The following is a 27,779-nucleotide window of genomic DNA, read 5'->3' on the forward strand; positions in this document are numbered from 1 at the left end:
ACACAGAAACAAGGCCACAAGATCATCAACCGAGGGGGAAGGGAGGTCGGTAGAAACCTAACTGAGGTCATCTTCATCACTGCAGAGTGCAGGAGCACCAGCGAATGTTCAGAATGCACACCAACTATCTCCAGATGCCCAAGACGCAATGCTGGACACAGCTTTCTCAGGAGGCAGTCACTCACCCTATAGCTCAGAGGCCTCGGAGGGAACCCAAGCCAATCACCCTCAAAGGTAACCGTGGCTCTAAATCCCTTTACAAGGAGCTCACTTCAGGGGAACATTTCCCAGACTGCACCACACTGACTGAGATCTCAGAGTAGATCTCCCAGGTGCCAGAACCATGCAGAAACGTAGTCAGGACTATCAGAGACAACAATCTTCAATCGTTCTGACCACAAGTGATACTGTGACCTTACCATCTTTCCTCACTTGCAAACCATCTCTCTGCCAGTTTCCATCAAGAACTACCTCATTTCACCCATCCCTACCTCTGACAGCACTATGGGGAGTACACTGTTCTATCACCAGATGTAAGCAGTTGACTCTTAGCCATCCGCTATCTCCGCATCCCACCCAACAGCTGCCACGTGGAATGCCTGACAGTGCAGAAAACTGTCTAAAGGAGGAGATTCCAACTAACCCATACAATAAGAAAGTGAACAAGGTATGCTGTGATATTTACAATAATATACCTAATATACCAGCACTAGAGTGCCTCAATGTTTCTTCCATGGCCACTTCAACTTCTTGTCACTTGGAGATGAGCAGCTTGGGAGGAGGTAGGTTACAGAATGCAATCTTCCAGTGGATGACAAGATGTGGGTCACACCCTTCAATCTGCAGTGTGCCTGCTCGTGTGCAGCTCCCATGGGCAGCAGTTGTGCCCATGGGCTGCATGCCTCTCATTTAATTCTACCCCAAGTATAATTCTTCAGCTGGTTTGGAGCTTAGTCCTATAGCAAATGAAGATGGTAAAAGAGGGGGAGGTGTGGCATTGTTAGTCAAAGACAGTATTACAGTGTCAAAAAGGATGTTTGAGGACTCCGAGGTAGTATGGGCTGAGGTTAGAAATAGGAAAGGAGAGGCCACCCTGTTGGGAGTTTTCTACAGGTCTCCGAATAGTTCCAGAGATGTGGAGGAAAGGATAGCAAAGGTAATTCTGGATAGGAGTGAGAGTAACAGAGTAGTTGTTATGGAGAACTTTAACTTTCCAAATATTGACTGGAAATATTATAGTTTGAGTAGTTTAGATGGGTCAAATTAGTCCATTGTGTGCAGGATGGTTTCCTGACACAGTAGATAGAGAGGCCAACAAGGGGCAAGGCCACATTAGATTTGATGAACCTGGCCAGGAATTAGATTTGGAGGTAAGTGGAGCACTTTGGTGATAGTGACCACATTTGGTGATGTTTACCTTAGTGATGGAAGAGATAGATATATAACACAGAGTAAGAGTTATTGTTGGGGGAGAGGCAAATTATGTTGCAATTAGGCAAGATGGAGGATGCATAGGATGGGGAAGGAAACAGCAGGGGATGGGCACAATTGAAATGTGGACCTTACTCAAGGAACAGCTACTGCGTGTCCTTGATAAATATGTATCAGTCAGCCAGGGAGGAAGTGGTCGAGCGAGGGAGCTGTGGTTTACTAAAGAAGTTGAACCTCTTCTCAAGAGGAAGAAGGTTTATGTTAGGATGAGACTTGAAGGCTCAATTAGGGCACTTGAGGGTTATAAATTAGCCAGGAAAGACCTAAAGAGAGAACTAAGAAGAGCCAGGAAGGGACATTGGCTGATAGGATCAAGGAAAACCCTAAAGCTTTCTATATGTACATCAGGAATAAAAGAATGACTAGAGAAACATTAGGGCCAATCAAGGATAGTAGTGGGAAGTTGCGTGTGGAGTCCGAGGAGATAGGGAAACACTAAATGAATATTTTTCGTCAGTATTCACACTGGAAAAAAGACAATATTGTCAAGGAGAATACTGAGATACAGGCCTCTAGTCTAGACGGGATTGAGGTTCACAAGGAGGTGGTGTTAGCAATTCTGGAAAGAGTGAAAATAGATAAATCCCCTGGGCTGGATGGGATTTAGTTTAGGATTCTCTGGGAAGCCAGGGAGGAGATTACAGAGTCTTTGGCTTTGATCTTTATGTTGACATTGTCTACAGGGATAGTTCCAGAAGACTGGAGGATAGCAAATGTTGTCCCCTTGTTCAAGAAGGGGAATAGAGACAACCCTGGCAATTATAGACCAGCGAGCCTTACTTAGATTAGATTACTTACAGTGTGGAAACAGGCCCTTTGGCCCAACGTCCACACCGACCATCCGAAGCGCAACCCACCCAGCCCCATTCCTCTAAATTTACCTCTTCACCTAACACTACGGGCAATTTAGCCAATTCACCTAAGCTGCACATCTTTGGACTGTGGGAGGAAACCGGAGCACCCGGAGGAGTCCCACGCAGACACGGGGAGAATGTGCAAACTCCACACAGATAGTCGCCTGAGGCGGGTTCAGTTGTGGGTAAAGTGTTGGAAAAGGTTATAAGAGATAGGATTTATAATCATCTAAAAAGGAATTAGTTGATTAGGGATAGTCATCACGGTTTTCTGAAGAGTGGGTTGTGCCTTACAAACCTTATTGAGTTCTTTCAAATGGTGACCAAACAGGTGGATGAGGGTAAAGCGGTTGATGTGGTGTGTATGGATTCAGTAAGGCGTTTGATAAGGTTCCCCACGGTAGGCTATTGCACAAAATACTGAGCCATGGAATTGAGGGTAATTTAGCTGTTTGAATCAGATATTGGCTTGCTGAAAGAAGACAGAGGGTGGTGGTTGATGGGAAAAGTTCATCCTGGAGTTCAGTTGCTAGTGGTGACCGCATGGATCTGTTTTGGGGCCACTGCTGTTTGTCATTTTTATAAATGACCTGGATGAACGTGTAGAAGGATGGGTTAGTAAATTTGCAGATGACACTAAGGTCGGTGGGGTTGTGGATAGTGCTAAAGGATGTTGCAGGTTACAGAGGGACATAGACAAGCTGCAGAGCTGGACTGAGAGGTGGCAAATGGAGTTTAATGTAGAAAGGTGTGAGGTGATTCACTTTGGAAGGAGTAACAGGAATGCAGCGTATTGGGCTAATGATAAGATTCTTGGTAGTTGCAAGGTTTGTGAAGGTTTGTAGCTCAGGTTGAAGTTTAGGGTGTAGGTTTGCTCGCTGAGCTGTAGGTTTGCTATCCAGACGTTTCATTACCTGGCTAGGTAACATCATCAGTGGCGACCTCCAAGTGAAGTGAAGCTGTTGTCTCCTGCTTTCTATTGGAGGTCGCCACTGATGATGTTACCTAGCCAGGTAATGAAACATCTGGATACCAGACCTATAGCTCAGCGAGCAAACCTACACCATAATTCTTGATAGTGTAGACGAGCAGAGGGATCTTGGTGTCCATGTACATAGATCCCTGAAAGTTGCCACCCAGATTGATAGGGTTGTTAAGGTATATGGTGTGTTAGCTTTTATTGGTAGAAGGATTGAGTTTTGAAGTCACAAAGTTATGCTGCAGCTGTACAAAACTCTGGTGCGGCTGTACTTGGAGTATTTTGGACAGTTCTAGTCACTGCATTATAGGAAGGATGTGGAAGCTTTGGAAAGGGTTCAGCGGAGATTTACTAGGATGTTGCCTCGTATGGAGGGAAGGTCTTATGAGGAAAGGCTGAAGATGTTTTTGTTAGAGAGAAGGTTGAGAGATGACTTAATTGAGACATAGAAGATAATCAGAGGCTTAGATAGGGTGGACAGTGAGAGCCTTTTTCCTTGGATGGTGAAGGCTAACACGTGGGGACATAGCTTTAAATTGAGGGGTGATAAGTATAGGACAGACGTCAGAGGTAGTTTCTTTACTCAGAGAGTAGTAGAGTCGTGGAAAGCACTGCCTGCAACAGTAGTAGACTTGCTAACTTTAAGGGCATTTAAATGGTTATTGGATAAACATATGAATGAAAATGGAATAGTGTACGATAGATCAGCTTCAGATTGGTTCCACAGGTCGGCATGACATCGAGGGCTGAAGGGCCTGGATTGTAATGTTCAATGTTTGAAATACTCAGGGTATTATAAATATAACATTTTATTGTTAACTTTAACCATGATATTTTTGACCATGTACAGTATTAAATAAACCAGAGAAGAAACAAAGAATATATCTTAGCTGTCATCATACACCAACCAGTTAGATTATTAGAACCTGGTACAGACTGATTACTTTGGAAGAGTTCATTTCATTTTTCCTCCATTATGTTGCAGCTAAGTAACTTTGATAATAAGATTAATTGTTCTCTCTGTAATAAAGTTCTTTTTTCTAACAAAGGCTCACATTGCTGATGACTGTGTCACCATCAAGATGTACCAGCAAAATTAGGCCATTCAGATCATTGTATCTGCTCTGCCATTTAATCAGATAGTGGCTGATCTGAAGATTCTTAAGTCCACTTTCCTGCCTACACCCTTACTGCCCTTATTGATTAAAAATCTGCCTTCCTCAGCCTCAAATATATTTATTGACCCAGCCTGAACAGCCGTGTGTGTAGACAAATTCCATAGATTCACTTGCCTCTGATTTCTGGAATGGCTATACTGCCCTCTGTGGGTTAGCTGTGTGACTGGCAGCAGCCTGGGAATAACTGGGCCAAAACAACGATTCCCAATCCTTTTCTGGAGAGTATATCCTTCCTCAAAAGTTTAAGTTTGACATTATTTATTTACTAATTATTCTATTTTGCAAGTCGAACTCCTCTTCAAACGCAAAACACCACATTATTAAAATCAAATGATATCTAAAGAAGGGTCACTGCACTCTAAAAGTTAAGACAAGCAGAATTAGGCCATTTGGCCCATCGAGTCTGCTTCCCCATTCGATCGTGGCTGATATGTTTCTCAACCCCATTCTCCTGCCTTCTCCCCATATCCTTTGATCCCCTGACTAAGCAAGAACCTATCTGTCTCTGTCTTAAATACACTCAATGACTTGGCCTCCACAGCCCTCTGTGGTAATACGTTCCACATAGTCATCACCCTCTGGCCAAAATAAATCCCTCCTCATCTCAATTCTAAAGGGTCATCTCTTCACTCTGAGGCTGAGTTTTAACCAGTCATAGCTAGAGATCGGTTTCGTGTTACCGTTTCAGATATTTTGCCACGATGTTTAAGGCATGCTTGGACCAGACATCACTGATGGGGTTACTCCCTTGATAAGCTGGACGATTGATTGGGTTAGATGGGCAGGGTGACCGTTGGTTGTAGGGGAGTGCGGTGTAGGACTCCAGAGCGTGGCTGTGAACAAGAACAGAGAATATCAACAACTTTAAATGTATTTCCTGTGTGTGGAGGAATTTAAATGTGACTGTTGGAACTTAAAAAAGTTTCTACGTGATTAAAAAGAGAGTTCTAGACAGTTTGATTTATAGAACAGAATCCCTACAGTGTGGAAACAGGCCCTTCAGCCCAACAAATCCACACTGGCTCTCCAAAGAGTAACCCACCCAGACCCATTCCCCTACCCTATGACTCTACATTTACCCCTGACTAATGCACCTAGTCTACACACCCTGAACACTATGGGCAATTTAGCATGACTAATTCACCTAACCCGCACATCTTTGGAAACCAGAGCATCCGACGGAAACCCACACAGAAATGGGGACAACATGCAAACTCCACACAGACAGCTGCCCGAGGCTGAAATCAAACCCGGGTCCATGGTGCTGTGAGGCAGCAGTGCTAACCACTGAGCCACTGTGATTGGTCTTTTGAATTTTGCATCAGAACCATCTGTTGCTATTTGAGCAATTTGATTGGTTTATGGTCGATGTGCCTTCCAATAATTTGATTAGCTGGTGAAAATTATGTTAATTTTTTTTGGCTGCTCTTCTTAAACTTGCCCCACTATAGTCCGAACTCTAGTTTATCAGCAACAGCCTTGGCCATAAATGCTGATTTGATGATGTTTGCCAGCATCTGGTTTACAGTGCAATTTCACAGATGGATAAATGTGATAGATTGCTACATTGCTATCCACCGACCCTGTCAGCTTGCTCTCCCACTCCGTCCTTCCTTCCTAAGCGCCAAAGTCTGGTCTTTACTGAGGCAACTACCTCCGGTTTTTCCAGCTCTTTTTCATCTCATCGCTCTTATAAGGTCTCCAATTAGGTAGAGTTACTCCCTCTCAGAAGCTTTATGAAATAATGGTTCCTCAAAGCCTCCCACTAGCTTTTCAGAAATCTCCTTCCGTTATCTGCAGCAGCAGGTGAATAGCGAGTAAGACTTTAATCGATGTCACAGTGCTCTCCTGCCTTTTATACTGTGCAGTTTGGAGAGGTTCATAGAGGTTGTTAATGACAGCATTAGCTGCAAAACAATATGTGGTCTCTTTCTTGAACATTAAATGTAATTTACAGTCAGTGTTTTGTAACAGAAAAAGAGGCTCCATGTTTCATTCTGGCTGCACCAACCCTCAAACCAATCCATTTCCCAGCAGTTTGCCCAGACCCTTGTGTGCCATGTTGTTTCAAGTGTTCACCTAAATAAATAAATAAAGGTTTCATTATCCTTAGCAAGGGTGTGTGCTTCAACTCCCTTTAGCAAAATATAGCTTATATTAAATGTTGATCAAACATTTGTTGAAATTCAACACCATAATTTAGAGATTGTTCTGCAACTGGAAGAATGTATTGGTTTCTGGGAAAATGAAATTATGTTGACTGAAGAAAAAAACAGAATAATTATTTCATATTTAACTATCACAATACAACTATATGCCAAAGATGAGCTGATTGTCTGATGACAAGATACAATGTTCATTTTACCTCTTGAAGACATGCCATTGGATATGGGTCTGATCATTCAGCATGTTAAGTTACCAATATTGTACATGAGTGTTGAGCACTGGGTTTGGGATATCACAGCCATGATGGCCATCTATAGACACTTCCCAACAGCTATTTCAATAGTCAGGACTGGGACCCGCCTGGTCTTTCCCTAGCCTAACTGACATATTTGACAAAAACAGTGTAGTAACAGCCATTCACTGGAGTGCAGGAGGTTCAAAGGTGACCATATAGAAGTTTATAAAATCATGAGGGGTATAGATAAGGTTAATGGTGGGTGTCTTTTTCCCTAGGATGGAGAACTTTGGGACTGGGGCCTCATTTTTAAGGATAGAGATTTTGAAAAGACATGAGGAGCAAATCTTTTACACAAAGGGTGATTTGTGTGTGGAATGAACTTCCTGAGGAAGTGGTGGATGTGGGTACAATTACAACGTTTAAAAGACACTTGGATAAACACATGAATAGGAAAGGTTTGGAGGTGCTGGCAGGTGCGACTGGTTTAGTTTGGGATTATGTTCAGCTTGGACTGATCGGACCGAAGGGTCTGTTTCTGTGCTGTATGACTCTATGTTTCTGTATTGCATGTTACAGACACTATAAAGTTAGAACATCCAAAAGATCAAGAATGAGACCATCTCAATTACATGGAAGAAAATTATATCGGAAATATGACTGAAATTACAAGTTTGGCTGCTTAAGAAAAACCAAACAAAAATTACCCTCACAGCATTTATCAAAGATAAGACTCTACTATGAGCGCATTATACTAATTCCAACAATCTGAAGAATCAGACAGCTCCTGTACTTTAGGACAATATAATATAGCCACAGAAGTAGTCCACTCAGCCCATCGAATCTGCCTTCATTCAATCATGGCTGATAGGTTTCTCAACACCATTCTCCTGCCTTCTCCTGGTAATCTTTGATCACTGCTTACAAATCAAGAACATGTCTATTTCTGTCTTAAACACACTCAATGACTTGGCCTCCACAGCCCTCTGCGCCAATAGGTTCCATGGAATTACCACCCCCTGGCTTCCTCCTCATCTCAGTTGTAAAGGGTCGTCCCTTCAGTCTGAGGCTGTGCCCTTGGGTCCCCCAGTCTCTCCTATCGGTGAAAACATCTTCTCCATGTCCACTCTACCCAGGTCGCTCAGTATTCTGTAAGTTTCAATCAGATTCCTCCTCATCATTCTAACCTCCATCGAGTACACACCCAACCTCCTCAACTGCTCCTCATGCGACAAGCCGTTCATCCCTGGGATCACTCTTGTAAACCTCCTCTGGACCCCCTCCAAGGCCAGCACATCCTTCCTTAGGTGCAGGGCCCAAAACTGCTCACGATGTTCCAAACACAGTCTGACCAGAGCCTTATACAGTCTTAGTTGTACATCTCTGCTCTTGTATGTAGCTCTCTGGAAATGAATGCTAACATTGCATTTGTCTTGCTAACTGCCTGTTAATTCGAAGAGAATCCTGAACTAAGACTCCCAAGTCCCTTTGTACTTCAGATTTCCGAAGCCTTTTTCCTTCTGTAAAACAGTCTATGCCTCTATTCTTCCTACCAAAATGCATAACCTCCCACTTTCCCACATTATATTCCATCTGTCACATCTTAGCCCACTCTCCTAGCCTGTCCAAGTCCTTCTGCAGCCTCCCTGCTTCCTCAACACTCCCTGTCCCTTCACCTATCTTTGTGTCATCTGCAAGCTTAGCAATACTGCCCTTAGTTCCTTCGATCAGTAATGTATAAAGTGAATAGCTGCAATTCTCAAGAGATGTTCAGAGATCTCTCAGCCAATACAGAAGGACTATGTGAGAAATCTGATTGTTTACAACAAAATATGCATTTTCAAATTTGACAAAATTAGTAAAAAAAAGCTCATCAAACTAAGAAAAATACATGTTAAATAATCATAGACATACTGAAATTTCTACACAGAATGTTACTCGTTCGATCATTTAAACTTTTATTACGTTTGCTTACAATTATTTCAGAGTTGCTCCAAATCTGTGCTCACTGGTGCAGCAATGGAAGGTGTGATTTCCACCACATCTCTAGTGATGTTGTGCTAGCAGAGAGGGAGCAGTTGCTAAGACAATTTTGAACCTGGAAAGATTACCTACCAAAGTACATCAAATCCACTGTAAGCAGCCACTCGCTCAGGCATGTGCAGTGTGTGCGAAGGGTCCACAATTCCAAGCACTGGTTTCAGAGCCCTGCTGGCAATACCTAAAATGGAATATTCAGCAGACAGTGGGAAAACAAAACCAGCTCAGTCATAGAGTCATAGAGATGTTACAGCATGGAAACAGATCCTTCGGTCCAACCTGTCCATGCCGGCCAGATATCCCAACTCAATCTAGTCCCACCTGCCAGCACGCGGCCCATATCCCTCCAAACCCTTCCTATTCATATATCCATTCAGATGCCTTTTAAATGTTGCAATTGTACCACCCTCCACCACTTCCTCTGGCAGCTCATTCCGTACATGTACCACCCTCTGCGTGAAAATGCTGCCCCTTAGGTCCTTTTTAAATCTTTCCCCTCTCACCTTAAACCTATGCCCTCTAGTTCTGGACTCCCCTACCCTGGGGAAGAGACTTTGCTTATTTACCCTATCCATGCCCCTCATAATTTTGTAAACCTCTATAAGGTCACCCCTCAGCCTCCGATGCTCCAGGGAAAACAGTCCCAGCCTGTTCAGCCTCTCCCTGTAGCTCAAATCCTCCCACTCTGGCAACATCCTTGTAAATCTTTTCTGAACCCTTTCAAGTTTCACAACAGCTTTCTTATAGCAGGGAGAGGTCAGTACCCTAATCCCATCCTCCCCTATATCCTCTGATCCCTTTAGTCACAAGAGCTACATCTGCCTCCTTCTTAAAACACAACGATTTGGGCTCAACTACTCCCTGTGGTGGTGAATTCCACAGGCTCAGCACTCTCTGACTAAAGAAATTTCTCACCATTTCAGTCCTAAGTCACCCTCTTGATAAAATTCTAAGATAATAACACTAAGTTCATCAGTATCGGTCCAATTCCCATGAGGAATCTCTGCCGTGGTCTCTGGAGGCAGGGAGAGATTAGCTCATACCCCTGCCTTAGGCAAAGCCAGGACCTGCCATTGTGAACCATCAAAGTCAGGGTGTGACTGTAACCCAGTCCCCAGTAGGTGACGGGATATAACATCTCAGGCTGCAGTGACCTGTCTGATGTACTCACTGTAGCAAACTCAGATGTTGCAAATATCTCCAGCTCCTGCAGGGAAGGAGCCTGATGGACTCTCCATGGTCACCTTCCCTGATATTTCTGGAACCTGAGTTTATCCACTCCATTCACTTTTCTTTTCTTATTTTATCCTTTCTTCTCTCGTTCTTTTTTTCTCTTTTTTATTTTATTGCACTGGGCTCTCGGTGAGGAGCTTGGTGTGGTGACAACATCAGCAGCTGTGACTGGGCGCAATGGCATGGGACTCAGTGTGGTGGCGTTAGAGACAGGTTGGGGTTCCTGACAGCGTCTGCGTCCAGCGCGCGTTCCTGGAGATGGTGGTGGAGGGGAGTTTGGGCCCAGTACAAGACCCAGCTGCATCGGCGGGGGCTGCATTGGCGAAGTGGGCCCGAAGGGGGCTCATGGTTGAGTAGAGTTTGGGATCAGTGCGGGTACCTGGCAGCATCGGCAGTGGCTGCATTGGTGAGGTCCACAGTCGCCAGGGCATCGGTGGTGGTGGTGGTGGTGAGATGGTGCTGAAGAGCAGGCGAGTTTCCTTCCATCCGCGATGGTGCAGTGAAGGGGACTCATGGCTGGCCAACAGGCCTGTGATGGAGCACTTAACAAGAAGGGCTGTAAAACTGGACACTTTCTTTATTTCTGCATTGTTGTGCCTTTACATTCTATGGTTCGGTTTATTTTCCTGTGTTTAAAGATCTGTAGCCTATTAAGTTCTGTAGTGCCAGAGAGTGACAACACTATACAACACTATTCCCTTTTTTGTAACAAGATTCACGTGACAATAAATAAATCAAATCAAATCAAATCAAATCAAATCAAAAGCCTAAACAATAATCACATGTACTGTGAATCACACACAAAATGTGCACACGCTATTTGGGGATTCTGAAGGTGCTGCTGTGGTTCTATGGATCAGATTTGTAATTAGTTATAAATACCCTTACCAAATTAACATGGGAAAGAGCCACCTCATCACAGTTTGCATCGTCATGGTTACTTGTACCTGTTTTAACTTTCATAGCTTCATAGTCAAATATTGCCACACCCGTGGTCTCACTTCCTGTGCCAGCTGTCGTAGGAACTGAGAATAAAAAATTAAAATGTGATTAGTTAATAGCTATATGCTTTTTTTAATATACATATATATACTTCCAACATTTAATTTGCCGACTACAGAAATGGGCTGAGATGGGGCTCGTGATGGCCTTATGTCACTATAGGCACGGCAGAAACATAAATCTGTCTTCCTTTAAGATTTGTAATGACTAAAGAAACATGACACATGAAACATTCTTTTGGCTAATTGACAATAGGTATAAATATTGTCACGTGGGTAAACCCTCCTGCTTAATGTAAAACCAGCAACACAAAAAAGAGTTATCCCATGCAGTAATCTGTAAATATTCGAGTGGCCAAGAACTATGTAAAGTAAAAATTAACAACTTTATTTCTTAAAGTATAATAGAGAATAATTAACTAACCATTATTTACAATTTCTTTCTCTAACCTATCTTTTACTTTCCCTTCTATAATACTAGTCCAATAAAACTCCCAATTATGATTTACACATCAACATTTCTTATCTCAAAAACCAGGCAGCTTGAGGTTCTTATCTTCGGATCTTCCTGTATCTTCTTTTCTCCTTGTTCAGAATTTCTGCATCACAGGTTACTAATCGAAAAGGTACTTTTAAGAAAGATTTTTTTTCAAGCAGTCTGTTACTTGCTAGGACTTGGCAGTTCTCCTCTCAACTGATCAATATCCCCCCAGTATTATACCCCAAAGCATTGGATTGTGTCATTGGCTTTTAAGGTTGTCAATATACTCAATTCAAACTTGATTGGAAATTGGTATTTTTTCGGGGTATAATTTAAACTGATTGGCCAAATTTGAATTTGTCTTTGTATCCAGGCAAAAAGCTAATCAAGTTGTTCGACCAAGTGTTACATACATTGTTGCCTCATTGAGAACACTTGGTGCTATGTCTGGTGGTTCTGTTGCTTTTAACTCTCTTAAAGTACACCCACATCTTCATAACAATATATAGGCCCTAAACGACCTTCCACATGGGTGTGAACTGGCAGAGGTAATAGAAGTTGAGATTTGGATGGGAATCCCTTAAGTTCATAATTACATGATATAAAGTCATAGAGACATACAGCAGGGAAACAAACCCTTTGGTCCAACCAGTCCATGCCGATCATAATCCCAATCTAAACTAGCCCCATCTGCCGCTCCTGGCCCATAGCCACCAGGATACATTAACACCAATTAGCCATAAAAAGACATGATCCACTCTCACTAGTATCCTCACATATGGATGAGGAAGGACACCACTTCGACTGGGACAATACATCCATCCTGGGACAAGCCAAACAGAGACATGCACGAGGATTCCTAGAAGCACGGCATTCCAACCAAAACTCTATCAACAAACACATTGACTTGGATTCTATTTACCACCTGAGAAAAAGAACAGGAAATTACATCACCACAGGAAATTACATTGCCACAGGAAATGACATCACCAACCCAAGGAAACATAAACACATAAATAAAACCGGACTATACCACCAGAGGCTCACTGATGATGTTACCCAGTATGGTGACGAAACGTCTGAAAACAAACCTTTTGGCTCAGCGAGCAAACTTACACCCAGAACCTCAGCCTGAGCTACAAATCTTCTCAAAATTTGCTAGCCCCTCGTTATTTTATAAACTTCTATCAGGTTGCCTCTCAACCTTCTACGTTCCAGTGAAAAAAGTCCCAGCTTATTCAGCCTTTCTTTAAAATTCAAAGCTTCCATATTCAGCAACATCCTGATAAATCTCTTCTGAACCCTCTCCAGTCTGATAATATCCTTCCTATAACAGGGCAACCAGAACTGGACACAGTATTCCAGAAGATTCTCACCAACCTCAACATGACTTCCCAACTCCTAAACTACACTATTTAAATATGATTTATTGCTGAAATATTTATGTCAGATGGCAAGCCTGAATAAAAAGGATACAGTGGAAGAACAGTTAGGGAGAGATTGGTTTAGTCAGGAGAATCCATGGACTAAAGGCAAAAGTGGATAGTGTCTGGAGTGGAGCCTGATTTGGGGGTGATGGAGGTGCAGATAGTGGGCAACATGTACAATGTGGTTAGTGGGGGGTCAGCAGAATATGGTGGGGCAGCAGATCAATCACATTTCAAAGGGCAGTCTTATAATGGGAGTTCTGTTGCTATTGTTATATGGCTACATTATATGCAACAATCTTTATGACTGCATCAACAGTTAATCTCCAATGGCACTGTAAACATAATCAAGACTAACAGCATTTTTCAGGAGTGCTGAGATGGAGGAAAGACTCAAAGGGGCAAAGAGGAGAGCAGAGAATGCAGACAGAGTGAGAGGACAGTGGGCAGAGGGGAGGGAAAGATTGCGGGAAAAGAGATATGGAGAGATAAAATTTGCGCCTGCAAATAATTTTCACTTCCACCATTTTAAAGCTCCAATTTTGGGAGTAACAAATTATTGTGAACCTTGATTCTAATTGACAAGATAGTTGATTTAAATTAGTAAAGCGAACTCATAGTTATTTGAACCAGCAGCTCTTTATAGGTTAGTATAATACAGACTGGTGAGTGATGATCTTTCTGAAAACCGCCTTTATATAATCATTCAGTCCACAATTTGAATGATCTTACATTATTAAAAGTTGAAGGAAAAAAGTGGTGATTAAGAATATACCAAATACAAAATGAAAATAGATTGCACATGACAATAAATGTTTAACCAACTGAACAGGTTGGTACATTTATAGCAGGGTCCAATGTCTGCGTGTGCTGATATAATGGATGTTTGATGATGGTTAATGTTGTTGATGATGTTGTCAAGCACTTAAATCAATATCACACATTTTCATTATTTGCACATTGCGCAGTTTCGCATGGAGTTAGTAGCACTGCCAATCAATATTTTTCACTTCCATTGTTCCCTCTCTAAACACAAAGTTGGATATCACAATCTGTATGTTACACAGAAAAATTGAAATGGTACAATACAGACCAACTCAGAATGAAATCAGCAGCACAGACTCACCTGCTATCAAAGGGCAGAGACTAACAACAACTGGTTTGCCTTTTCCAATTGGTGCATTGACATAGTCCAAGAACTCAGCATCGGGACTGCAGGCGTAAAGGTTGGCCACTTTGCATGTGTCCATCACCGATCCACCTCCGACAGCGACAAACGCATCAAATTGTTCTTGACGAGCAAATGTTATTGCTTCCTTGAAGCTAATATAGTTTCAAAAAGTGGAGAATAATCAATGTAAACCAAAACATCGCATCAGAATAGTATATACTAAAAAATTAAACAAGTGTTACACTTTGCTTTTTTTTTCAAAAGGAGAGCTCTAGGTAAATGAGACATTGTTGGAAAAGCTCAGCGGGTTTGGCACCATCTGTGGAGAGAATGTTTCAGGTCCAGCGACCCTTCTTCGGGATTTTAGGTAAGTTCCACTTGGAAAGTAAGAGCTTCTGGGATTCTGAATGCATACAGGGCTTTATCCTTAGTCTACGCTGGTAGCTGTCCTGTAATGCTGTGGTAGTGTCCCTACTTCTGAGCCAGGAGGCCTGGGTTCAAGTCCCACTTGCAGCAGAGGTGTGTAACAATAGGTTGACGAGAAACTATCTCCCTAATCTGTGCTGAGCTAACTGATCCTAACAAGCACAACAATCAGCCTGGACTATTTCACTGGCACAATACATTAGTTGCAGTTTAATTTATTTTAGCTAACAAGGCCTATCACTTTACTTGGAAGTATCGTTTTACTTCAGCTGGATAATTCAGCTTATTCACAGGCAATTTCACCTCCTCCCCAAGGTTACTCTGTCTGGACCTCGCCCTTCCTGTTTCATTTATATTTTAGTCTATATAATTGCCTGCAGATCCTTCCCATCGCCCCACTAGTCAAAACCTTTGCTTTCTGTTGGAATCCATTTATTTCCTGGAATCTGTACAGTGATCTGGAAGTAGGTCATTCAGCTCAGTGAGTTCAAACCAACCCTCCGAAGAGCACCCCACCCAGAGCCATCCCTTTACCCTATATTCCCCAGGGATAACCCACTGAGCCTGCACATTCCTGGACACCATCGGCAATTTAGCATCGCCAATCCAACACATCTTTGGACTGTGGGAGGAAACTGGAGCACCCAGAGGAAACCCCACAGACACAGGGAGAACATACAAACTCCACACAGACAGTTGGCTGAGGCTGGAATTGAACTGGGGTCCCTGGAGCTGTGAGGCAGCAGTGCTAACCACTGAGCCACTGTGCCGCCCATTCAGCCTACCCTATTGATAATAGAAATAATGAGTCGAAAAGTGTGGCGCTGGAAAAGCACAGCATGTCAGGGAGCATTCAAGGAGCAGGGGAAATCGATGTTTCAAGCATAAGCCCTTCATCAGAATTCCAGTGAGTAAAGAGGAAGCCAGCAGTGATTCAGAAGGAAATCCTAGTCAAGATGGAGAGCCACTGGCCTTCCCACCCACATTATTGTTATTGTCCCATTGCCTGGAGGAGAATGCAAACCATCTCAGAGTCATTTGTACAACACAGAAACAGACCCTTCGGTCCAAATCGTCCAGGCCGATCAGATATTCTAAATTAATCTAGTCTCATTTGCCAACATTTAGCCCATATCCCTCTAAACCCTTCCTATTCATATACCCATTCCGATGCCTCTTAAATGTTGTAATTGTACCGGCTTCCAACACTTCCTCTGGCAGCTCATTCCATACACGCACCACCCTCTGTGTGAAAGTGCTGTCCCTTAGATCTTTCCCCTCTCACCTTAAATCTCTGCCCTCGAGGTTTGGACTCCCCTACCCTGGGAAAAAGACCTTTGTTATGCACCTTATCCAGGGAGACCAGAATTGAACACATGTATTCCAAAAGTGGTCTCACCAATGTCCTATACAGCCGCAACATGACATCCCAAATCATATCCTCAATGCACTGACCAATAGAGGCAAATGCCTTCTTTACTATCCTATCTATCTGTTGGGTCACTGTGGTGAGGAATGTCCACATGAGGCAATTTCTTCAACCTGTGCTAAATGTGTCGTGTGGAAGGCATTTTCTTCAAAATATATACCCAGTTGAAGTACAGACTTTTTAAATTGAGAGATTACTAATAGTGGAATAGTAATACTCGGGATATGAGCAACAATAATACCACAATGATATTACTCCATAACTCACAATGAGTTACTGCTTACCTTCCATCTGTCGGTTCCACTCTGACCTTGTCAAATACTTTAAAATTTACTCCATTCTTAACCAATGAATCCAGGACTGCTTTAACAGGAGGGAGTTTGGCTACATTCTTGTCAGTCATGACACAAACATTCCTGGCCTTCATGTTCTGTAGATCCTACAGAAATACCAAATGCTGGAATGTTTTAACATGAAAAACATATGAACAGCAAATTAGTGAACAGCTCATACATTTGCCAGAGTTCTACTCTTACCCTCTGCTGCATCTCAAACACAGGAAAAAAAGACCAAGGTTCCAAGTTACTTTCAAGCATCCTGACAAAGAGTTGACTTTTGTAAAACAAGTTGCACTTTGTGTTAGAAAACAGAAATTGCTGAAAAAGCTCAGCAGGTCTAGAAGCATCTGTGGTGAGAAATCAGCATTTACATTTCAGGGGATCAAATGAGTGTTCTGAGGAAGGGTCACTGGACCCAAAATGTTAATTCTGATTTCTCTACACAGATGCTTCTTGACCTGCTGAGCTTTTCCAGCAATTTCTGTTTTTGTTTCTGATCTACAGCATCCGCAGTTCTTTCGGTTTTTATACTTTGTGTTTGCTTGTTCAGGACAGACACGTCAGTTTGCTAAATGAAAGGGTGACTGGCAAATCAATGTCGATGTCACGGAAAAGGAAAGGGTTTCTGGCTACACTTGACACATCGTGCTCGATATTCCTGTGAGGACAGTTTCAGTTTCTGTAGGTAGGCAAGCTGTGCCATACCATGGGTTACAAGTCAACTCGGTCCGTCTACAGTTGAACCAATCCGCGTTGACTTCTGGATCCTGTGTCTCCAAAGAGCACAGTGGTTGTGATGTACACCATAGGATGCAGTCTTAGTTCCACTTAAAGGGGAAAAGCATGAATGGAAGTTTGAGGAGTTTAGGAGGGAATGCACACATCAAGCAAGGTCAGCACTCAGACTGAATGATGCATTGCTGTGATTACTCCTGGGTACAGGAAGAAGCAGGAAGGACCTACTTTCTCATGGGAAGAGGAAACCCATGTCTTTCAACAAAGAAAAAGCCAGGTTGGAAGTTGCTGAGGAAATGAGCTGGTGTGTTATCCCCAGATCTTGATTGCAGTTAATGATTTAGCCAGGCCAAGAAATGGGAGTACTTTTGTTGATTCTGCAATGCTGTTTCATTAGGTCCTCCACACTTTCACTCTGTATTGATCAGAAATCTCCATCAGCTCACTCTTCACCCCAGCCACTGCCATCACTATATCACCTTCCCTTCATCCAACTACCATTGTCACCCATCTCAATCCTTCTGCAATACCATACATCTGTCTCTTCGACAGCCTCACAGGCTGCAGGGTATCCACTTGTTGATATCGTCTCACTCACAAATCTGTTTGATTCACCCTTGTCTGAGATGAGAAAAATTACAGGAAAGGGAGAGGTTGGTCATGGTGAGTAATTCAAACTGTATAAAGATCTAGAGGCAACGCCCAGGAGGTAAGTGTCATCTCTGTATGCCTCTCAGCCAAAGACAAAGACACAGGAATCTCACATGCAACTGGTGATAGATTGGGAAATACATATGCTGACTGTAATTAATCATAACTGTACCATGGACAGTGATAATTGTCAAAATTATGAACTTGTCAATGACCAAATCACCACAGTCTTGCTCCTGTGCAAACACTCACACCACAATGGGTTCTCGTTGAGAGTTCACTGGGGTCTACACTTCACATGCGAGCACCGACAGATGCTGGTGGCCGGGAGAACTGAGAATGGCCTGTGGCACTGGGCTCAGTCCTCTCCGAACTCTGCACAGTGGGACACAGTCGCTGAACACCAGAGCTGCCGTCGGAGGCGCTACACAAATTCAGCCAGGTACACCATGCATTCTCTCCACAATATCGGATAGTTGAAGGAACCAACTCAATTTATAACACTAAGGCAACATACTGCAGATGCTGAAAATCTCAGAAATGGTAAAACTCAGCAGCTCAGGCAGCATTTGTGCAGAGAAACAGAATTAATCTTTCAGGTGAACGACCTTTCAACAAAACTGTAGGGCAATAGAAATGTGAGGGCTTTTAACTTAGTGAAGGTGTGGGGAGAGGCAGGAAATACTAATAGGTGGTCTATAAACTATTCCTATTAACATGAGTGCTCCTTTATTAGTCATTTATCTCCATCTATATGAATTTTACTTTGCTATTTTACTTCAATTCATTCTGTAATTCTGTATAAAAAAGCAGATCCCGAGGTCTGTTTGAATGGTTAAAGTGCATTAAAGAGTGAACAGACAAAATTACGAAGCAAGTAATATCCTCGTGATTCTTTGCCGAATTAATCCTCACTAGCATGATTGAACATATTTATTGTAGAAAGATGAAAATAAAGTCAGAGAAATATCCAAACCTTTATGGGGAAGCTAATAGTTATTTAGAGGGGAGGGTGATTTATTTGAGGTAAGATAAAAGGAGGCTGAGTGGAGCATAAATACCAGTATGGAGTAATTCATAGAATCCCTACAGTGTGGAAGCAGGCCATTCAGCCCATCTGAGTCACACTGATCCTCCAAACAGCATCTTACCCAAACCGATCCCCCCTAAACCTTCATTTCCCACGGCTAATCCACCTCCCCTGCACATCCCTGGACACTACGGGCAATTTCCCATGGCCAATCCACATAAGCTGCACATCTTTGGATTGTGGAAGGAAACCGGAGCACCCGGAGGAAACCCATACAGAAACGGGGAGAATGTGCAAACTCCACACAGACATTCGCCCAAGGGTGGAATTGAGCCTGGGTCCTTGGTGCTGTGAGGCAGCAGTGCTAACCACTGAGCCACTGTGCTGCTGTAAACTGGGCTGAATGTCTTGTTTCTGTGCTGCATACCACGTGTAAAACAACCGGTATAATCTGAGAGGGAACATTCTTACCATCCCAACTTCATTTGTCACCCCTTCTCCATATCGAATGTTGGAACAGGCCATCTAAAACAGAATAATTATCCGTACAGATCATCAGCCTTGCAAATAAAATTCAATTCCTTTTTTTATAACTTTTCCCACAACACTGAATGATGAAATGATTGAGTTTTAAAAGACTCACGACGCCTGAAATGAAACATTTGTACCTCAAATGCGTAATCTGTTGTCCTGGTTGCAACATGTTCTGGTGCTGAAACATAAACAACAACATTGAAAAGCATTCACAGCTTCCTCACACCACACTGCAGAGAAAACGGGAACCTCAAGATTTCAAACAATTTGAAATGACTGTGAAGAACGCCTATCTCTACAATATAATTCTGAACACAAACTGATAGTTAGAACGTGCAGATAAAATTGCGCCAAAATTGCTGTTTCCCAATTATGCTCAGCAACTATCAACTGCTGTGGAGAGATTAACAATTTTTAAATCCCAGTGTTATCACCTGTCTCCTAAATACAGTGGGAAATTTCACATTACAATGTGGGTCAGCAACTGAACCTGATTTCACAGAGCACTTAATGGAGTTTTTTCTATTGACAAAATGGGCTGAATGGCCTCCTTTGGATTGTAATAATTCAGTGATTTGAAAAATAATTAAGCTCCTCGATCTCAGCAGGAGAAAGTAGTCACTAATGCCCAAAAGTTACTTGTACTACAATATGCTGAAAATTGTAAAATCTGAAGCCTAAATCCAATGTTATGTTCTGAGATTGTTATGTTTATATCCTGGTGTCTGGTCAGGTCATGTTCCACCATAGAAATCATGGTATCAAAGATCAAACTCCTCTTGGAGTTAATCAGAAACACACACAAAAAAAGTGTGTGATTTTTGACCTTGGTAAAAATGCATCCAGCCATTTATTACAGCCACTGACACAAGTTTATATTCTTGAATTGATTAACAGATCACGAGGCAACTGCCAGTATTTTAACTGATGTTTTAACCAAACTGCTGAAATTATATTTTAAATAGAATTATTTATCTCTGACTTGTGTGCTATTTTCACCTTCTATAGCATTGAATAATGCTCTCATAATTGAGGATTACCTTGTGAGTAACCGTGAGAGTGAGCAGGGCACCGACATCTAGACAAACAATAAAGAATTAAAGGTATTCAAATGGTATTACTTCTCTAAGTATAAAAGAATTACAAAGATGGCTGTGGTTAATAATCAGCATTAAATCATCATATGGCAGTTATATGTGTCAAATATTGTTTCACATTTGCTTTACTGTACATGGACCAGGAAATACAACAAGCCATGTTGTTTCCCTGATTTCAGAAACCCAGTTCCATCAGTCTCTTGCCACAGCTATCTTGCTTTCATCTCCTGGAGACAGGGTCTTGCAGGATTCGGGTTTTCTGAGTCCCAGGACAGCACTGGGGAGCAGGTGCCAAGGCTGGTTATAAGACCCATAGGCCTCAGTGACTGAAACATGGGCACAGCTTTCCACATGATTCTGATGCTCCAATCCCTCACTAAAACTAAATCCAGAAAGTTAAAAATCACACAACACCAGATTATAGTCGAACAGGTTTATTTGGAAGCACTAGCTTTCGGAGCTCTGCTCCTTCATCAGGTGGTTGTGGAGAATAAGATCCTAAGACACAGAATTTATAGCAAAAGTTTACAGTGTGATGTAACTGAAATTATATCTTGAAAAAGACCTGGATTGTTTGTTAAATCTCTCATCTTTTAGAATGACCATGTTGGTTTCAGTTCTTTCATATGTAAATCGCAAAACTTTATTTTAATGTTGGTCTTATTCAAGGTAATATAAAAGTAGTTGAACAGCCCTATCTATACTCTCAACCATTTGCCAACATATTTGCTTTCCTATCTCCTTCTGCCTCTTTGGGGATGTTTAGCATACTCTAAGCTGGGGTATTTTTGGTCCTACATTCAACCCACCTGGCCTCATTTTTAATCTTTAGGGCATATCATCAATTTCATTCACCGGATGAGGGTGTCACTGGCTAGGCCAGCATTCAGTACCCATCCCTAACTGCCCAAAGAGCAGTTAAAAGTCAACCACATTGCTGTGAGATTTGAGTCACATGTAGGCCAGACTAGGTAAGGATGGCGGTTTCCTTCATTAGTGAACCAGATGGGTTTTCCAACAATCAACAATGATGACATGGTGATCGTCAGACTCTTAATTCCAGATTTTTAAAATTCAAATTCCACCATGGCAGGATTTGTACATGGGTTTCTGGATTAGCAGTCCAATGATAATTTCAATAGGCCACCACCTCCCCATTTAGAAATAGCAATGTTCACCAGTGATGGCAATGTTCACTGTAACTCCTCAGATATTGACACACACACACATAGACCTGGAGACATTCAGATGTGTATCAAGAAATATTCATGCTGCACAAGTGCCAGGCAATGACCACCTCCAACATGAAAGAATTGAACCACCTACCCATGATGTTCAACACCATTCCTGTTGCTTAATCCCTGACCTCCATCAATATCCTGGGGATTACCAATAAATAGAAACTGAACTGGTCCATTCACATAATTACTGTGACTATAGGGGCAGACCAGAGGATTCAATGGCTAATAACTTACTTCCCAACTCCCCAAAGTCTACATATCTCCAAGGCACAAGTTAAGACTTGCCTGGTTGAGTCCAGCTCCAACAGCAGGCCAGAGGTTTGATAACACTCAACAGGAAGCAGCCCCCTGCACCCCAGACATCACAACATTCACTCCCTCCATCAGCAGAACAAATGGCAGCAATGCATACTGTCTACAAGTTAACACTGCAATGAGACACCCTCTGAACCTGCAACCACTGAGATTGACAGGGCAGAAGACACATCGGAAACCATCATTTGCAAACCTCTCAAGTCACATGCCATCCTCACTTGGAACAATACCCTGGTTCTTTCACTCTGGTTAGGTCATAGTCTGTAACTCTTCCTAACAACACTGTGGGTGTACCTGCACTAGATGGAACTGCTAATGGTTCAGGAGGGCGGGGGGGGGGGGGGGGGGAATAGGGGCTCATTGCCAAATGCTCAAAGGCAATGAGAGATTGGTAACAAATATTGCCTCTGCTAGCACCCCGCATACCCCAGGGACAAACACTCTAAAAAGAAATCCTTCTCCAATCTGATCATGACATTTCACTAATGGTAGCTTCCATTCAGGTTTAACATCGCTGTTTAGTATTTTTTTGGGTACTATGACCCCAAAATGAATGTGACTGCCAGAAAACACATTGTCTGGGTGCACATAATAAATCAGGCCCAATGTGAGAGAGTTACTGCAGCTCAATTCCTGCAAATGCAGCTCAGGCTGAGCGAGCGCAGTTACTGGGAACATTGCTGGAGAACATTCAGAAGCCGCTAGTGTCCTTGGGGACCGACAGATACAATCTGCTGTCCTTGCTGCTAGAAGCAGCTATGGGCTCGGTCTGCTCCGGATTCATTGCTTATAGAGTGGCGCCCTGTTCCTGCAAAAGCTGCTGATCCCAGTACTGACAGTGACTCTCCCTGCCCCCACCCCAACAGCTCAATACTATTTGCAAATTCAGTCTAAACAGCGGAAAGATGAATGCACTGGCATTGCACGAAAGAGAAACTGTCATTTGCTTTGCCTTCATTGACTTACGACGCCAGTTGCAGCTGCTTCAACAAGTGGGTAACTCTGTCTCGACCTGCCATGCCCTTTCAGAGAGTGGAGAACTCTGGGATGGGGGCACGCAGTTTCTCACAAATTAAACATTTCCTCAGTCCTGTTGCAGCGCTGCTTTTAAATTCAGCAATGTTTGTTGATATTCCAGAAAAGCACAGAATAAAACAAAAGCGCAGGATCTGAAAACAGGAGCCCACGCAACTTAGATAAAACAAGTAGCTGTGGACATCTGAAACAAACAAGAAACTCACCAGGTCTGGCAGCCTCTGTGCAGTTAACCTTTCGAGTCCACTCACGCTTCCTCAGAACTGCGCCTCTCTCGAAAGATATTGCCAGACCTGCTGAGTTTCCCAAGCAATTTCTGTTTTGGTTTGTTTCAGCCACTCCACTTGGCTGCGCCAGATCTTTGAGGGGTATTAAAAATTGTCTTATGTTTTATTGCTAAATTGCAAAAACCAAACAAAATGAGATGATAACACCTCTGGTTGCATCTCATAGGCAAGCATGTCAACTCTTGGCTAATGTTAGAAATCCCACAACACCAGGTTATAGTCCAACAGGTTTATTTGGATGCACTAGCTGTTGGAGCGCTGCTCCTTCATCAGGTGGTTGTGGAGAACGGTCCACTTGATGAAGGAGTACCACTCCGAAAGCTTGTGCATCGTACTAAACCTGTTGGACTATAACCTGGTGTTGTGGGATTTTTTTTAACTTTATACACCCCAGCTCCTCCACATCAATTCTTGGCTAAGAAGACCATAAGAAAAAGGAACAGGAGGCGGCCATTCAGCCCCTCAAGCCTGCTCTGCCATTCAATAGGATCATTGCTGACCTGATGTCCCTCACGTGCACTTTTCTGCATTTGCCCCATAACCCTAAGCATCTATCTCAGGCTTAAATATACAAAATTTCTCTACCCTGACAGCTCTCTGTGGCAAGGAATTCCAAAGACTCATAACCCTCTGAGAAAAGAAATTCTTCCTCATTTCACTCTTAAATTGGTGTCTCCTTATTCTGAGACTATTTCCTCTAGTCTTAGACTCTGCCATGAGGGGAAAACATCGTCTCAGCATTTACCCTGTCAAGCCCCTTAAAAATCCTACATATTTCAGTAAGATCACCTCAATCTTCTAAACTCACGAGTAGTCTCAACCTGTTTAACTTTCACTCATAAGACAATCCCTCCATACCTGGGATTATCCTACTAAGCCTTCTCTCAATTGCCTCCAATGAAATATCTTTTCTTAAATCAGGCACCAAAACTACTCAAAGTACTCCAGATGTGATCTCATCAGCATCTTGTCCAGTTGCAGTGCTCTTATACTCTAAACCCTTGAAATTTGGGCCAACACTCCATCCTGAAGAAGGGCTTATGCCCGAAACGTCGATTCTCCTGTTCCTTGGATGCTGCCTGACCTGCTGCGCTTTTCCAGCAACACATTTTCAGCCCCAACACTCCATTAGCCTTTCTGATTACCTGCTGACTGTGTCTAGCCTACTGTTTCATGCACAAGTCCCAAGTATCTTTATGTCTAGCTTTCTGCAGTTTTTCTGTTTAAATAATATTGTTCTCCCTTCCAAAATGAACTTCACATTTTTCACTCTATTTGCCAACCTTTTGCATACATACCTAACCTATTAATATCTCTCTGTAAACTTTGTATCCCTCTCATAGCCTGCCTTTCCACCTGTTTTAGAGTCATCTGCAAAATTGGCTACTGTACATTCACTTCCTTCCTCCAACATTTTAATCAATATTGTAAGATGTGGTCCCAGCACTGATCCTTGTTGAATTCCACTGTTAACAGGTCACCAGAACCTCACTCACTGTTTCCTGGCCATGATCCAATTCTCTATTAATGTTAATATAGGACCTCCAACACCAGGGGCTCTTATGACTTAACCTTTTGAGATGTGGGAGGCCTTTTGGAAGTCCACTCTGGTTAATACTTCCTCAAAAAACTCTAGTATATTTGACAGACACGACTTCCCTTTCATGAAGTCATGCTGACTTTGCTTGATTGGATCACAATTTTCCAAATATTCTATTACCTCAATAACCAAATCCAATACGTTTCCAACAATTGTTAAGCCACTCAGCCTATAGTTATCTGCTTTTTGCCTCCCTTCCTTTTTGAAAAGGGGTGTCACACGAGCAGTTTAATGTTGAAACGGCAAAGAACTGTTTCACTTTGAAGACTGTTCTAATAGTTGCCATTGTAGACTTGTTCATAAAGATATACAGAAGAAAATGGTAGCAGTTTCTGAATAGCTTTGTTGTTAAATTGTTCATATACATGTGAACAACAGAATATGTGTAAATAGTTAGTATCTTAATTCTTATCTGAATAGTTTTTTTTAGTTTTGGAACTTTTAATAGCTATTTTTAGAACAGAATCCCACTAGACTATAGGTGGGACACATCCTGCTGGTTCAGAAACATTGCTTTACAATGTTTTCAAGATAGTTTTTATGAAGTCCTCATCGAAGCTACTCTTACCAATCTGATGTTTTCCTTAGTATAGCTAAAGTTACCTAACGTTATTGCCATCCCCTCACCGCAATATTTCTCTTCACATGTTTTGTCCGAAACTGTGGCTACTGTTAGAGGATGGTGGGTTTCAGACCAACCCCACTAGTCACTTACTTCCCTTGTTCAATATCTCCACCCAGAGATTCTGTGCCCTGATTTCCTAAATCAGGCAATCTGCATAGATCTCAGCCTTGGTTAACAGTGCTATCCCTCCACCTTTACCTAATACGAGAGATCCTCAAACTATAAACATCTGATTTACAAATGCAATCCCACACAGGGTTTACTTAAAGTTTGACACTGCCTTCTACTTGTGAACAGCTATTTTATATTGTTCTGCAATGTGTTCTGACATATATACAAATCAATGTGCAAACAGACTCAAGCATGGAACCTACTTGCAAACTAATTACTACAACAACCTAACCTTATTGAATGTTAATATTCAGAACCCAAACCTGCTTATGTTTAGCTATCAATTCATTTCAATATGCACTATAAATGCACTTACTTTGTTAGGAATGATATGTACATTCAAATACAGAGTCTTTACTTTTGTAAAGTCAAACATATGTCACCAAAATTAATTTGTCAATTTCAATATCAGTCAAAGACAAAAACGGAGGTTGTCAGAAAAGCTCAGAACATCTGTGAATAGAATTCAAAGTTAATGTCTCTGGTCTGGTAACCCTTCCTCAGAACTGACCCAAAACGTAACTTTGATTTCTCTGCACGGATGCTGCCAGATCTGCCGAGCTTTTCCAGTATCTTGTTTTTATTTCTAAGTTACAGCATCTGCAGTTCTTTCAGGTTTTGTTAATTACTGTAACAGTGTCTTACAATAATTCCAATGAAACCCTTTTGAAGCAGTCAACTGCATGCAGGATTACAGTAACAGGCAATTTCAATGACAATCTTTAAACCAAACAAATGGCTATGGGTACAATTCAAGCCGTCTCAAGTATAATCATCTACTTTTATATATAGTTACTCAGATGCATAAGAAATACAAAATACTTTATTTTAAGTTCGTGAAAAACAACTGTCAGAACATAAATTCTGAAAAAAGAAATAAGGTACGTCCTCGCAAAATTACAACGTTCTCTAAAACAAGAGTACAGTATTTAAGGGTTCAGTTGGGCTCATTTTCTCTTCCCAAGCTGTTTCATGCCCGATTTCCGATGTTGACCTTTCCCCTTATTATTGCGATTGTGACTTTTTCCTCCTTTCCCGCCTTTTGGCCGCATTTTCTTCCGTTTCGCCGCCTGCTCCTGGTCGTCTTCCCGAAGCTGCCTGTTGGCGGCCTTGGTGGTGTCCAGTCTGGGTTTCCGGCTGGAGATAACGTCGAGAAGCTCCAGCTGCCTCCGCCTCTCCGCCGAGAAGTCTCCGATCAGGGGCTCGAACTTCCTCCTCTTGCCGGCGTTCCTCGGCTCCTGCTCCTTGGGCAGCTTTTCCTGAAACTTGCCGACCGAAGCGGTGGAGGCCCTCGCCACGCGGATGGCTTCGCCGAGCTCGGCTTTGCTGGGCTGCGGGGTGGGGGCGAGCCCCGCGCCGGGCACCTTGGACTTCTGGGCCCGGGCGATGTTCCGCAGCCTGTTCAGCTCGTTCTTGGCCACTCGCTCCCTCTTGGCGGCCACGCGTTTGGCGAACTGGTCCTCATTGGGGTCGGCGGAGTCGGGCACTTCCAGGACCCACTCCTTGGTCTCATCGTTGGCTCTCTGGTAGCCCCAGCGGCGGCGCCACTCCTTCCGGCCCTCGTCCCACGCCAGGCCGCTCTTCTTTTTCTTCCGGATGCCCTTGAGTTTGGCGAACTGCTCCCAGCGGGTGGGCGGCCGGGGTCTGGGCACCGGCTTTTCCCGGGGCATGCGGGTGGAGGGCGGGGGCAGCGAGGCCACCACCCCCTCCGGGAGCCTCTCGCTCGGCAGCTGCCACACGGCGTTCACCAGCAGCTGCGTGTTGTCCCGGGCGAGGGAGCGCAGCCAGGCCCCGGCCCCGGCCGCCAGCGGGTTCGTGTCCAGCGCCGTCAGGTTGCCCAGGTCCAGCTCCAACTCCACCGGACGCTCCACCCGGACCGAGCGCTCGGCCTCGGCCACCAGCTGCTCCGCCGCCAGCGCCGCCATCTTCACCCGACCTCACTTCCGCCGGTGTCGTCACTTCCTCCGAGCGCGCGCCACGTGATCTCCCAACGGCCGGAGCGGCGGCGG

The 27,779-nt window shown here is 43.2% G+C and overlaps 2 protein-coding genes across 2 annotated transcripts; both read right to left on the reverse strand.

Moving 5' to 3' along the window:
• Positions 1-5,163: 5,163 nt before the first annotated feature.
• adhfe1 (alcohol dehydrogenase iron containing 1) lies at positions 5,164-23,340 on the reverse strand. The gene is made up of 9 exons (XM_043689270.1): positions 23,019-23,340; positions 20,440-20,477; positions 19,534-19,577; positions 19,337-19,390; positions 16,396-16,550; positions 14,212-14,408; positions 11,124-11,201; positions 9,019-9,124; positions 5,164-5,335 (listed from the first exon to the last, which is right to left on the reverse strand). Exons 1-9 carry the CDS (start codon positions 23,069-23,071, stop codon positions 5,179-5,181), a joined length of 882 nt encoding a protein of 293 aa, XP_043545205.1. The 5' UTR covers positions 23,072-23,340; the 3' UTR covers positions 5,164-5,178.
• Positions 23,341-26,575: 3,235 nt separating this feature from the next.
• Positions 26,576-27,761, reverse strand: rrs1 (ribosome biogenesis regulator 1 homolog). The gene has a single exon (XM_043689432.1). The coding sequence runs from the start codon at positions 27,693-27,695 to the stop codon at positions 26,718-26,720; it is 978 nt and encodes a 325-aa protein (XP_043545367.1). The 5' UTR covers positions 27,696-27,761; the 3' UTR covers positions 26,576-26,717.
• Positions 27,762-27,779: the final 18 nt, after the last annotated feature.

The sequence above is a fragment of the Chiloscyllium plagiosum genome, chromosome 4, assembly GCF_004010195.1.
Source record: "Chiloscyllium plagiosum isolate BGI_BamShark_2017 chromosome 4, ASM401019v2, whole genome shotgun sequence".
In the NCBI taxonomy this organism is placed as follows: Eukaryota; Metazoa; Chordata; class Chondrichthyes; order Orectolobiformes; family Hemiscylliidae; genus Chiloscyllium; species Chiloscyllium plagiosum.